We start from the raw sequence: 15506 nt of genomic DNA, 5'->3' as shown, positions 1-15506 counted from the left end.
GAATGAAATTACTGTCTTTTATCTTGGCTTTATTCACCTCCCACACAATGAGTCCATATAATCATGTTTAGAAGCCAGACACTGATTTCAGCCCCCAAATATAGCTCTCATTGATGAGAGCTGGCTGCATGGATTGAGTTCAGAATGTAGCTCTTCTTTTATATGCTATAAGTAATTCACAATTATTTTAACAGTTGATTTCCCTCCAGAGGTTTGTCCCCAAATACACTTAAGTAAGGTCACTAAGAAAACTTTATGATATGAATTAAGAAAATTAATTTCACAGATTTACGTTACTTAAGAACAAGCAATCAGTAACCTAGACATACATACTGGTGTTGGCTTACTGATTGTATTTCCAGTTTCCTCAAAGTATAAAGGAATCTCCCCAGTTCATTATAATTGGGGGCCATCTGGATCACTATGGACCAGCTGAAGGTTAGAAGATGGTGTTAGGACTAGAGTTAATAGCTCATGGCGGGTGTTGAGACTCTAAAAGTAGCAAGGATCTTTAAACAGTCCTCACTGTAAAATAACTATTCTAGGCTTGATAAAAAGTAGTTTTGGGGTATGTGAAGGAGTGGTGTACACTTGAATTACTGTACTACTGATTGCTGCCCATCATAGTGCCTATTAATAATAATCAACCTGTCAGATTTTGGCAAACTGGAGCTGTGAATATTCCAGTATTTGAGTGTTCCTATCACTATTGCTGTGACTGTATACTCTCTCTTAAAACCTTCCCTTCCAAAATATTTATATCTGTTAAATCTAAATAATTTCCTTCTTGGTTTTTAGTCTGGTAAGGTTTGAGTGTGTGTGTGTGTGTGTGTATATATATATATACATATATATATGTATATATATATACACACACACACACACACACATCTATGTGTGTGTATATATGTGTTATATATATACATACACATGATACAATGCCAGACTTAAATATCTTTAACTCATTGTATATAAATATTATTAGTTTAATTTTGCATTAATAATTTAAGTGAAAAATTGGTTAGGCAGCCAAATTTTCTACATTGTATGTATACTTCAGAGTTTTTACCATCTCAAAGCTACAAACTGGATAGATGCATATGTACCGGCAGTTGAATATACTTTAGAATCATTAAGCCTTCTGCCAGTCCTTTTGTTTCATTTTCTTCAAAGTTAGTGTTCACTGAAAAATGAAATGATGCTATGATTTTTTTTGATACTTAAAATTTCCAGTCATTCATTAGCCATAATCAAATAAGATCCAATCCAAAACTCTGGTATTAGGACATGTACTGAGATGTATCTTATAAAATACGCTACTATTCTTATCTGTGCAATATACATTTTATTTATTGTCATTTGTAACATAAATGGAGCTGCAAGTGTACATGGTACTCTTCAAAATAATAGGATCCCTGCCTTGAAGACATAAAACTCTTAAGGCAACTGGATGTTAGAATTCAAAAAGTGAGCATTAAAAGTTAGTAACCAAAATTACTAGTTCACTATATAATTCTAAAACACTGATGATGTTTGCACATAATAATTCAAGCATAATGTGGTACAGACTCAAAACTGTAATAATATAAGCTGATAGTATGAAATTTGGAAACGGGTCCCTCATAATCGTTGGCAGTGTGCTCCTACCAATTGAAAGCAGCACTAATCTGTTGCTTATATGCAAAAGGTGCAATGTATTATAAAAATATTAAACTTCTGCCACATTTTATAATTTTCCTTGTTAAAGCCCCAAACTGCCATGTCCCTTAAACTTGAGTCAAACACAAGCTTATTTGCACTAAAGAGCATGGCCAAAAAATAAATGACAGGGTGGAAAAGCTAATTGGAACCTCTTGAAATAATTGGTTCTAATGGGAGAATTTCACATTTGTCTATTTGAAAGCTATATGGTCCAGGCAGACAATCTGTCAGTTCACTAATTTAATAATGCACTTTACCTTTTGTATATAAAAGATGTACATTTATGCCACTTGACCGGTGGGATGTGTTTCAATAACTATGTAGTTAGAATCTGTAGGGTGAGCTCTTGCATGCATATGTTTGTGTTGGAACTGCCGTAGTAACAAGTTTCCATTAAATCAGTGTAATGGAGAAGGGTAGAAAATGTTTCTGCAGCAAATCCCAATACATTTAACAAAGAATTTTAAAGTAGAGTTCATATTCGTATTCTTCAGGACTAGAATCAATAAAAAACTATTTCTAGCCCAGGTTAGTATTACAGTTGAGATTATATCTAATTGAGATTCCCCATAATACCCTGAAAATGAATTTTGGGAATTTGTGCAGACAAAAAAATTTTTAACAATTCTGTTTCATTGTTGATGTGTGTTTAAATTAGTAATGAAAAGACAGTACATGATACTATATTAGAATTAAAAGTATGATTGGCTGATATGGCATCGTTAAGAAAACACCCAGACTAAAGAAAGTTCAAATTAAGGAAATGCAAAGAGCCTAAGAACAATTGCTAAAATAAATATGATATTATTTCAAAACTTGCAGAAGAACTAACTTTCACCAACCAAAAAGGGTATTAGGGGCCTTAGTGTATCCTTCCATCCTGAAAACTTCCTAAGATATACATTTGAAAACTAGATAATTGTTGCTTAATAATAGGTTGTATGTACTTTACTAACAACACTGTGTACTAACAATTCATCAAGAGTATACTATATTTACTGCATTCATTTTATATTTGTGGATAAGAATACATTATATATAGTGAACCTATCTTAATATAATCTTGTATTTATATTGTAATTTTGCAAATATTTTCAGTAAAATAAACATTTATCTGAGCTGCACAATTTGAAGAGGATGAAATTGGAATACACCCTCAGACGCTCAGTTTTAATAAGCAGCTACCATTGAAAGTTGATGTATGTACTATCATTCCTTTAGAATTTGTTTTATGGTTTATTTTAATACTTAAGTAAATAGGACTTAATTGCAAATTTGAAATAGTGTCCTGGAAATAATTTTTTCATAAGTGTGAGATTTTCTTTTTTCCTGCTTATTTCCAAATGTCTTTCACTGGAACTATTTGTAAAATCTTATTCCAAGCTTTATGTAAGAGCTTTGCTTAGTCATCACATAGTTTGAAGTTTCTCTTTTACCAAAACACCAAACATCTTTGGCAGGATAAATCTAAAGTAAACCACAAAGAATTTAAAGTTGATTCTATGCCAACGGAATAATACAGGTATAATATTTATCACTGCCAAATAAGATTCTTAAAATCTTTCTGGAGTTTCCTTAAAGATTTCTTGAATTTCATAGAGAAATATTGGCTTGTGGCTAGCCCATTAGAGGAAGAGAGTAGGGATGTTGGTATGCTGTTGAGACAATCTGTAGTCCACAATACTGTAGCAGTGAGGTACAGGGAAAATGTGTTTTTCCCAATTTCACGTCTTGTGAAAATTGAGTTTTGGGGGTTTTTTTGTTTTTTTTTTTTTTGCGATACGCGGGCCTCTCACTGTCGTGGCCTCTCCCGTTGCGGAGCACAGGCTCCGGACGCGCAGGCTCAGCGGCCATGGCTCACGGGCCCAGCTGCTCCGCGGCATGTGGGATCTTCCCGGACCGGGGCACGAATCCATGTCCCCTGCATCGGCAGGCGGACTCTCAAGCACTGCGCCACCAGGGAAGCCCACAAATTGAGTTTTTAGATCACAGTTACTCTCTCATCAAATTTATGTAGAAAAACAGTTTATGTGCTAGTATATTTTCTTGTATAATGTTAAAAAATTAATCTTTTTTTTTTCCTTAATTTGACATGATTTTTTAAGTAATTTAAATTTATTTAGTCAATATTTTTGAATAAGGAAAACATGCATATAGTACAAAATTTAAATGGGCCAGATGGGTAGACACTGAAATGTAGCAACCAGTGTTACCAATTTCTTGGGTCTCCTTCTAGAGTTACTCTGCATATACAAACATATGTATTATATATACAGATATTCTTCTTAAACATACAGTTGGAAACATATCGTATACACTCTCCTGTACCCAGTAGTATCAATTTTAGATCTGTCATTATAAGTGAATTTTTTCCCCTTTTACCTAGATACCATACTTGGTCTAGTTACCATAGATCAATTAAATGCATAGATAGTTAAATTTAATTTGAACTATTTATGACACCAAGGGAACCTCAAGGAAATTTCAAATGATTCCCATTGGAATTTACTCAAAATGCAAATATATGTATATATCAATTTTTAAATGTATAAATATTCAGTTTCCCGTCCCTATTTGAAACCACTTTGCCCTCCTAGCTCCCTCTCTTCCTTCCCTCAAAAAAGTATTGGTCTTTTTCCTGAGGCAATACAGTTCAGGATGTTAAGTGATTTGCCCAAAGTTTATTTTAGATTAACTGTGTCCTCTAATGAAAAACACCCATGTTTAAAAGCTTTAATAAATTATCACTGTTAGTCAGTTTTTACTATTTCTGTTACTATTATTTTTATCCAAAGACCTTGCCATTGTAAGAGTAAATCAGCACTAGAACCATAGCAAAAGGTTATGATCCTGCTGAAATCTTTTGATTTATTAACATGAGTGTTTATAATGAGAAAAAGTATAGTTATTAATGAATAATTCATTTAGCATTTAGTCAAATCCAAGACTAAGCAAAGGGATAATGCTACTTCTGATTATTTAAAGCATTGATTCCCCATTGAGGGACCCAGAGTCCGTGAGATTTCCTTGGGACCAAAAGGTACCAAGATGATTTGGGAAAAGATTAAAAACGTAAGGGCTATGAGGTTACAAGTACAACTAAACCATCTCTATTTTCCGCTGTAAGAATATAAAATAGCAAATATAACTGTTTGAAAATGAAATTAGCATAATTACTATTACTGAAAATATAAACAAAGTTGCTTCAATAGTTCCCCAACCCCTCCCCCTCAAAAGTCACAGTTCTCTTTTTATTCACATCAAGGAGGCACTTTAAGGTCACTTTTCTAATAACCACCAAGAAAAAATTATCTGAAAAATTAAAGGTCCCATACTTGAACCCTGAAGGATCCTATATAGTTATGAATTAAAGCAACCAATTAAGAGTATGTGGGTTGAGAAAGAATTTCTCAAAGAGTATGTGGGTTGGTGTGTGTAAACTCTATGAAAATGTTAAAAGGTTTAAAAATTAAAGCATTGGTTTCAACTTTAGAATAATATCTTCATAAGTGATGGAATGATTTTCTGTTTGTAACATGGAAAAAGTGTTGTTAGAAAACAAGATTCTCTTAAACATTTATTTTTAAAGCATAAAAGAGTTTGCTTCTTTTATTTTAGTGATGAATAACTCATTATCCTTTGCAGAATCTGTAACATTGGTAAAGTTCACCAGGTATTTACTTGTTGAAGCTTAAAATGGTTTATAGGTATTGTTCCTTATTTAAAGAGAGGGATCAAAAGGAAGGTAATTCACCTTCGGGAAGAGTTTTGCTTAAATTTAGGCTAAAAAATATTAATAATTTTCCATCCTTAATCAAGGAGTTTCCCATCTTGGCGCTTTCTGGTAAATTGTTTTCCAAACTTTACCTTCTTTGGAATATCCCTTGTGAGAAATTGCATAGTCTTACTGAGGCCAGGGGCATCTACCAATAAATAAAAGCTTATTGGTAATGAATTAGTGCTGCTACGGTGAGGTTAGTTTGTAATGTGAATATGAAGAAAATACTCATTTAAGTAGAATATACAGTGCCTCCTTTAGTGTTGACTTTTTTCTAAGATTGAATAGGCATTGTCCTTTCATTTTACCCCTTTATACTTAGTTTCTGTGTTATTCTATTCCAAGTATTCATTGTTCCCAGGAAATATTAGGAGTAAAGAAAAGAGAAAGTAATCCCTAAGAAAAGTGTTCATAGTATTTAAAAACTAGAGTCGCTCAAAGTGTAAAATTGGAGGGAAAGTGCTTTTGTTGGTTTTAGTCTTTATCAGAATAACAGTATAAATCTGATTACTTTATTTGATCTGATTAGAGGCCAAATGTCTTTATCTGAGACGCCTGTATTTGGAAATATTCAGTATTTTATTTTTCTTAGAACAAATGATTCTGTAGGATAATACTCTTCTTCAGGATTTTATTTATGATTTGTTGTGGATTTGATGAAGTTGTTGCCTAGAGGCAGCAAATATAAAAGAAGAAATAGAGAAGAGAAAGGTGGTGGCTGATTATTTTGCTTGCTTATAACAAAAGAAATCAATCTAATAGAAATGAGATAAATAAGTCATTCTCAAAACTAAATCCCTGTTTATTTAACTTTTAAAAGAGCCTCTGAGAAAGAATAATAAGACCTAATTCTGCCAGTGTATGGCCTGACCCTGAGCAAATCATTTCACTTTTGTTGGGTGGTTTCCTTATATGAAACAAGAACAAGATTGTACTAGAAGCTAGGGTTTCCTCCTACTCTAAACTTCTTAAATTCTGTATTAACAGAATGTGAAAGAAAAAATAGAAGAATAATACCCGGATTAGAAAGTATGAGTAAGAGATTCTCTCTTTATATTAAAAACAACTATAATAATGCACCAACCTGTGATGACGCCCAAAAGAACATGCAGAAGTGCCAGTTTTATAACACATATGTATCACTCTAGCCACACAATAAAATTTTGTTCCTAGTCCTAAGACCAAATTGTTATATACTTACTATATAATTATCCTATGCTTTAATTTTTTTTTACTTTTATTTATTCATTTTTTTTTTTTGCGGTACGCGGGCCTCTCACTGTTGTGGCCTCTCCCACGTCCCCTGCATCGGCAGGCGGACTCTCAACCACTGCGCCACCAGGGAAGCCCTATGCTTTAATTTTCTTGAGAAATATTTTTATTATCTATATGAAGTGTCATTTTTTCGAAGTAGCATCACTTGTTTTATACATACTGTAATCATTTCCTATATTGCACGTGACAAAAGAATTTTTAAAGTTAACATCACTTTCTGAAATGCCATTGTTCCTGAAATAACCATAAATTACACTGCTAAACAATACACTGCAACTGTCATTGCATTGGTCCCCGAGAATCAGGTCCTTCCTTTGACCCCAATTTCCTTGGTCCTATTGAAGATCCTATGTTACAAATCACGACATTTAACAAATGTTAAATGTCAAGAACGCTGAACTTCGAACAATATAGTTTTGCTATAGAGGACCCTACTAGGGTATGCAAAGATAAAACATAATGAGTTTGTTTATTTGTTTGTTTTTAGCCTTGAGAAACTATAGAGGTTGATGATTAGAGGGGAGGAAAAGCATCACACGGGTTTTTGTCTCAGAGGCATTTATTTAGGCATCCCAGTCCTCCAGTCATTGGTGCCGCCACCACTGTCAACAGGGGACTTTAAAAGAGTGACACCTTTCTCCCTAAACCTGTGTTTTGGATGCCTATTTCTTTATCAAAGACAGTGTTTACGGGCAAGGAAAGCATATTTTGAAGTACATGTATACGTGTGTGTTTTGTCAATTTCAAAAATAATAATAATATCTGTGCACATAAAATTTGATTGCAGAAACGTTTAATAAAACAGTCTTTAGCCTGGTGGTGGTTCACACTAGCCATCTGATCAACAAATTCTATAGAGTGAATTGGCTGTTGTAGAAGTTTTTTTCCTCTCTTCTCTTTCTCCTCAAATAGCAGATCGATTTTAGGTTCTTCATTGCTTCTTCTTCAGTGTAGTTTGAAATCTAAGTGGGATGGGAGGGAATAATTTAGTTTGGCAGTTCTTTACCCTGGCCATTTTGTAGAAATTTTCCTCAGTTTCCCATTTCAAACACTCCAAGCAACCTTACCAAAAGAACACACCTAAGTGACAAAATTACCCAGCAAATAAAACAACAGAATCATGAGATAATGACTTAGGAATACAAGACACACCTAGTGTGTATCACACCTAGTGTGATAACTTTACTTATCATTTGCTAATTTACTTCAGAAACTGTATTTTATTTCTAGGTCCTTCAGACTAGCAGTGTGATTTATACCAATGATTGTCAGTCTAGAAATTTCAATAGGGTAAAAGAGTCTGAAGGTTCAGTTCAGTTATTATGGGATTTTATCTATCACTGTTGAGTAAATTCCCCCAAAAGGGTAAACCATGCTATCATCAGGGGTAAAAATAGAATTCTAAAACTCCATCACTCATAAATAACCTCCATCCCTGTTTTTTCCTCCCTTCTGTACACTGTACCCTGTTGAAAGTGGTTGAGAACACTAATTTCTCCCACTGCTACTGTAGCCCCACTCCATCCTATTTATTTGTTCAGATGACTATTGAAACACTATAAAGAAAGATTAAAGCTGATCTTTGAAAATTTATGAATTGCCCTATGAACTACACTTTGGACTCTTAAGAAAGGGCTCCTGCTTCACTTTACTTAACTAATTTCAACACTCTTAATTGTACTTCTGTATAACAGTTTAAGATGAGTAGAAAACATTTCGCTTGGGATGATATGGCCTAAAAGGGCAGTTACTCCTACTTTTCAGTACATAGTAGGTCTTCAGAAAATATTTTGACTAGCATGATTGACAGGTCATTTCAGAAATGAATTTAGCCTCTAGGAAAATTGCACCATGACCATTTTTAAATAGAAGGTGGTAACAAAAGGAAGAGTCAATCAAGATTTATCAGTACTAATAACTATTACTTATTGAATACCTACCATGTTCTAGGCTTTGTTGGACCCCTTATATCTACTATTTCTAATCTTTGTATTATCACCATTTTAATATACTTTTCCAGAGGTTCAGAAATTGGTTCAGTGTTTCAGAATATATTTGAATCCTTACTGACACCAAGCCAAAGATTGTGCTCAGTTAGACCAGACTGCCTCTAAGACTTACTCTGAAATTTAACTCCCAACTAATAAAGCACAGGCTACCCCAGCCACCACTGTAAATAAATCTGCCTCTGATTACTGGGATGTATGGTGCTAATAAATCCAACTTATTTGATTTTTAGTATAGCTTACAGATTGAACCTCTAATCCCAACCAACTATTTCAAGTAAGTGTGAATAATTTTTTTTTCTTTTTTTTTTTTTTGCGGTACGTGGGCCTCTCACTGTTGTGGCCTCTCCTGTTGCGGAGCACAGGCTCCGGACGCACAGGCTCAGTGGCCATGGCTCACGGGCCCAGCCGCTCCGCGCGGCATGTGGGATCTTCCCGGACCTGGGCACGAACCCGTGTCCCCCACATCAGCAGGCGGACTCTCAACCACTGCGCCACCAGGGAAGCCCCAAGTGTGAATAATTTTTTAAAGGGATCAGATGATGAGAATATAGATGATTATCCCAATTCTACCCTAAGGGCATAGAAGAGACAAATTACTGTTCACAGTGGGTCTACAAGTTAATTTTTCATGACGTGAAGTCAACTGGTTATGTTAAAAAAAAATCTTATCAATATTGGTGAGAGTTTTACTGGGTGATTTTTTTTTTTTTGCAACTTTTTCTACCATCCTACTCCTTCCGTGTTATTCCATTCATTTTCATATTTTAATTACCACGTTTCCTCTTTTTTTTTTTTCCTTACCTCCAGACGGATAAATTGTGATGACTGCCCTGTTTACAGATCCACATTTTTCTCCATTACTCTAGGGCTGTGGATTTCAAACTTTAGGGGAATTAAGAATCAGTTAGAGGGTTTGTTAAACCAGATTGCTGGCCCCTACCCCCAGAGTTTCTGTTCCTTAGTTATGGGGAGTGAAGCGAGGATCAAGAATTTTTGTTTCTGATACATTCCCAGGTGACCCCATGCTGCTGATCTGGGGACCACACTTTAAGAACCAATACTCTAGGCTGAGGTGATTTTTTACCTTAGCTACAAAAGATAGTAAAGCAGAAACTTGGGTCAAAACAACTGTAGCATCTTGGTAGGAAAAAGATTCAGTGCTACTCATCCTGCTTTGAGAAATTTACAAATCTTAAAACAAGCAACTTTTTTTTATAAATTGACTAGAGGTTAGGTAAAGAATTATTATCCTCTCTTTTTTACCCTTTCATTACATTTAATAACTCTTATTAGTTCCCTCTGATTTTTTTACAGCTATCTTGAGATAATTCCGATAGGAATTAACAATTATGAATCCTTATATGAAAAGTTTAGCTTTCAAATTTATGGAGACTGAAGCATATTTTTAATTTATTAAATAACTGTGTACAAGCCTTACTAAAGGAAAGTGAATAATTTCTATACTCAAGAATTGTTAATACAAGTTTTAGTGAATATTAAGTATTAGGACTTGAAGTCCTAATATTAAGTATTAGGACTTTTCAATATGAAAAGTTTAGCTTTCAAATTTATGGAGACTGAAGCATATTTTTAATTTATTAAACAACTGTGTACAAGCCTTACTAAAGGAAAGTGAATAATTTCTATACTCAAGAATTGTTAATACAAGTTTTAGTGAATATTAAGTATTAGGGACCTTGTAATTAGTGTTTAGCCCCTTAGATTTACATTTTGTGACATACTCCATGTAGCTCAAATTATTCATAATTACTAAAATAGGCTAAGTAAACAGAAAATAAAGGTTAAAGCTTAAAATGCTGCTTGGCTCTTAAGATATATGTGGATAGAAATACATAAATTTCTTTTAAAAGCATGTAATATTTTCACCATCTTCCTGTGTCCTATCTATATGCATAGGACAGAGGAATTATATATATACTATGGTATATTTATGGTACTTTTTTCAAATTAACAATTGGACCCATTGATTTAAATTTAGAGATACTTCACCTACTCATTGAGAATATTATTTGAAAACATAACTAACATATTTAAGAAAAATTTATGTTTGCCAACCTGAAGAGATTCTATAATTAATGTGTTGATCATAATTAACAAAATGATATTTTATATATAAATCTGTATAATTAATATATATGACTATACATAGCCACTTAACAACTATCATTTTAGTGGATCACATCCTATCATAAACACAAAATTAATTCACATATAGACACTTGGCAGTTCTGCAAGTTCATTAACTTCTATTTCCAGCTTCAGTGATTAGTGCTCCAAAAACAATAAATGAATTCCTAATTTTGAAAAAGATTCACTGCTGACGTAACAGAGATACTCACCAACTCAAAAGGATCATTACAGGTGGTGTAACTTTTTTTTAATATTCTCTATCCTGTTTGTATTATAATAACAATTAAAATTTTAGATTTAAAATATTTGCCTTAGAATTATAATCTGAGTAGGCTTCAGACAGAATAGAGATTTACAGAAGATTTCACCTCAGTATGAGGACAAACTTCAAGAAGTAGTGTTACTCCCACCCTTGTTATTGGAATTATTTAAGGCAGAAACTAGACATACACTTAATGTAGGATGCATAAAGGGACTTAATAAATGAGAAAAAAATTGGATTGTTATTACTTTGAAAATTCTTTTCAACTCAGAGAGAACTTCTTAGGAATAATACTTAGAACTTTTGCATTCAGGTCTTCTGTTAATTTACCAGGTTTGATAAGTGTGATTTCAATTTTTCTAGTATTATTCTGAAAAGAGAAAAAGTTTATCACTTCCTCACACCCCTTGTTATTGCAAAACAACATAAGAACCAGTTTTCAAATTTTCATGAGCTTTACTACTTAAATGAATTAGTTAAGACAAGTTCCATGAAATTTGCCCTACAAAATGAAGTATAACATAATTTTTATAAGAAATGTTTCACTTTAATCATTCTTTTCAGAAAGGATTATATGAAGGAATAAGTTTAGTATTTATGTTGCTGTTTCAAAAGTACCTTCTACAGGTTTATTTGGAAAGACGTAAGTGATAGTTTGGTAAATTGGAAAACCAAATTATTGGATATTATCCAATGAAGGTTTTCTTCATAAAAATCCGGAATAAATTATGTTTAAAGGTTGAAGCGAAAAAACAATATTTTCACTCTTCATTTTTTTCTTGCACTACTAATTTAAGATGGAAAGAAACCATAAAGTTTACTAATTTCATCTCAGATAATCTGTATTAGAGGTCAGGTTTCCAAGTAAATAGATTACTGTTGCAAATAATACGTGATTCTCTCCTGGAGAGTTTCAAGGCTTTGTAAAAGACAGAAGGGTAGCTGCGGCAATAATATCTAAATTCAGGGATCTAGCGTGAATCAGTATGAAACTCAGTTCTCACTTGGAGAGTCCACTTTTTTCTTGTCATTTCTTCAGTTATTTCTGCTTTCTATGATTCTGTAACATTTCCAAATTTCAAAAGGACAACTAATAATACCTTCAAGAAAGAGACCTCAGTACGTTGAAATATATTACACCAAAGCCTATAAACTATATCTGTATTATACATTTCTAAATATTTAGCTAAGTAAATTTTACTCCTCTACAGAAATATTGTGTGTGTGTGTGTTTGTGTGTGTGTGTGTGTCTGTGTGTGTGTGTGTGTCTATAAAATTATGAAGAGAGACCAGTTCTTTCTGCATCCCCTTACATACCCTGGAGAAGTAACAACAAATTTGTTTCATCTTGTTTGTTACTACAGTTGATTGCCTGCCCTAAAGTGCGGCGTTGAGAATTTGAAATCTGCATCTAGAGGGAAAGAGAGAAGAACAGCATTCATGCCAAATATTTGCTATTTGTCATCTCTGCTTTAGAGCTATAATGTTCTCATTGTAGTTCTGAAAATTTCAAGCTTAGCCAGACAGCTGGCTCTTGGAGCACAAACTGTCTTGTGACTCACCTAGGAATATGTCTCTTCTAATACTTCAAAGAGATGGGTTTTTTCCTTCTTGGCCGTGTCGCGCGGCATGTGGGATCTTAGTTCCCTGACCAGGGATTGGACCCATGCCCCCTGCAGTGGAAGCGCTGAGTTTTAACCACTGGACCACCAGGGAAATCCCCAAAGAGATTTTTTTAATCCAATGGTCCCTCCTTTAAAACAGTAGAGAATCTCTTCTGTGCCTCTGAAGAACTCAAAGAACCATGACCATGATGATGTCATCAAAAATACCCTTCAGCATTAAACTCTATATGTATCTTTAATGAGTTCTAACTTCCATTAAAATGACAACAGTTTCTCCCTTTCAAATTCAGCCCAGTCATCCTCAAACATTAGTGTACATAGCAATTAAAAATGCAGGCTTGGTCCCCATCCCCAGAGATTCTGATTGTGTTGGTCCAGAGTGTGGTTTGAAACTGGCTCTTTCTCATTCTGATACAGATGGTCTGGAGGCCATTTCTTGTCATGGTCTTAGACTTGCATCCTTTCTCCCATATCATTTTTCTAGCTGGAATTACTTAAATTATAATCCTGTCAGCCATAACACCATGGGAAGATGATTTTTTTATTATGCTATTAAGTTATAGCTACGGCTCACTAAACTCAGAGAGGCTGAATACACAAATCCAAATGTTTAAGATTGTGTGCTATCATATTGGCTAGCTTTCTGGGCAGTGACCACTGGGAATGCCAGTTTTCCACCACCTCCTAAATTCAAATTCAAACTACTTGACATATAAGCCCACTGGTTGCATACTCCCCACATTTCACAACCAAAACATTCTGAGTCTTCCCAGCCCGAATCAAGTCCATAGGTAATTTGTCTTTTGCCTTCTCACAAGTTGACCCTCAGAGTCTTGAATGACTTTTCTCAACCTTATTTTTTCAGATAAAAGTTAAAATTTATTAGGAGTAGAAAATATATCCTTAATCAATCTGAATGCCTCACTTCTGATCTTGTTCAACTTTTTTGTGTGTGTTTAAAAGAGCACATAACAAGAAATTTGCTATCTTAACCACTTCCAAGTATACAGTTCATCGGTGTTAAGTATATTCACCTTGTTATACAACCAATCTCCGGAACTTTTTCATCTTGCAAAACTGAAACTCTATACCCATTAAACACTCCTCATTCCCCCATCCCCATCCCCTGGCAACACCATTCTACTTTCTTCTCAACCTTTCTTTTCAATAAGCAAGATATTTTCTGAACACTTCTTCCACCAATAATGGGTTTATAATTATTGCTACTTAGCTCTCCAAGTAGAATCCTGATAGCTTGTATTGTTATAATTCTCATGCAAAAAGATTTACAATTACAGGGCAATTGTGCTTATATTAAGAGCCCCTTATAATCTTTGGGTGACTGAATGAAGGGCATTTTATCCTGGAAGCTTTCCACTGATTTACAGAGAAAGGTAGCACTTTATTCCTCCTGAGACCTAGGGGACTCCAAATGGAATCTTTGTGCTTGTTTGTTGAAGGTTTGAGGTTAGAGTTACCAGGTCAATTAGGCTTAAGTCCTGGAATTTCCTAGACTTTTCCTATGTACATTCTAGGATTGTTTTCTCATTACTTATATAGTAGTATAGTAGATTGGAAATTTTTCTGGCGTTTGACAGTGTTGATGTTCACTAAATGATTTCAGAATCTTCCCTTAGTACAGTATGAAACTGTTTAGCTTTAAGTAGCTTCATTAGAAACATAATTTGGGAGGACTAGCCATAAATAAAAATGCATTTTCTGCAAATGAAGTGTTTCAAATGCTGTTTTCAAAATCATTGGCAGTTGAGAAAAAACCCAACACAAGAAACATTTTTAAAACTCTTCTTTTTCAGATTTTTCCTCAAAAAGTTTCTCTTACTCTGTTATTAAAATTTTTTAAGAACTCAATAAAGTTTGCAATCCTGTAAGCAATATCCATCTAAATAGCCAGAAATACTGTAATTAGGGTTTTATGCTTATGATCTTGACATAAGGAAAAAGCCTACCGTTTCTTGGCTTAAATTATTTTGGAACTAACACAAAAGCTAGTTGACCATGATTCTTGGATAATGATAACTGAACTTTTCTTCATTTTATGCATTTAACAATTCATAATATCCATGTATTCTTATGATTTTTTCAGAAAAAAATGCAGTTTACTTAGAACATTTAAAATAACTCCATAATTTTTGTAGCACCCAGATATTTTTCTTCAATGATCTGTTGCAACAGATTGATAATATTTACTTCAAAGAAAATTCTTGAAAATGGAATTTCATTATTCCTTTGATTTCCATTATAAAATCAAAAATGTTTTTCTCAGCAAAGGGAAAAAACATTTTTTGAGTTGAAAAGATTTCGTGAAAGAGTTGAAGTGCATGTGGTTCAGTAACATACTAAGCAATTATTTTTTTCTTTGCAGTGCTCCCATCATTTTAAGATCTTTCTCCACTGCCCACTGTGGTCACCCCTAAATCACAGAACTTCATTTAGTGTCATGCAGTCCTCAGGCCACATGCTGCCAACAACCCAGAACTTAACTCCTCCTCTCTTGTAGTCTCTGACATAAGCTAGGCATTAATATTTTGCCAGTAGGAATCCTTGTGGGGGGGGTTTTTTGGCTGCACTGCACGCACCATGCAAGATCTTAGTTCCCTGGCCAGGTTTCGAACCTGTGTCCCCTGCAAGTGCAAGCGCGGAGTCTTAACCATTGGACCGCCAGGGAAGTCCCAATAGGAATCTTT

At 34.2% G+C, this 15506-nt stretch overlaps 1 protein-coding gene across 1 annotated transcript in view; it reads left to right on the top strand.

Moving 5' to 3' along the window:
• PURG (purine rich element binding protein G) overlaps nucleotides 1–15506 on the top strand; it is a 33582-nt gene that overhangs the window by 2853 nt on the left and 15223 nt on the right. Inside the window, 1 exon segment of the mRNA XM_082863850.1 lies at nucleotides 363–438. Coding sequence (XP_082719976.1) covers nucleotides 363–438 — 76 coding nt within the window.

This window comes from Leucopleurus acutus, assembly GCF_964270905.1.
Source record: "Leucopleurus acutus genome assembly, chromosome: 21".
Taxonomy (NCBI): Eukaryota; Metazoa; Chordata; class Mammalia; order Artiodactyla; family Delphinidae; genus Leucopleurus; species Leucopleurus acutus.
Note: the sequence above shows the minus strand (reverse complement) of the source record. Positions and strands in the feature narration are given on the sequence as shown.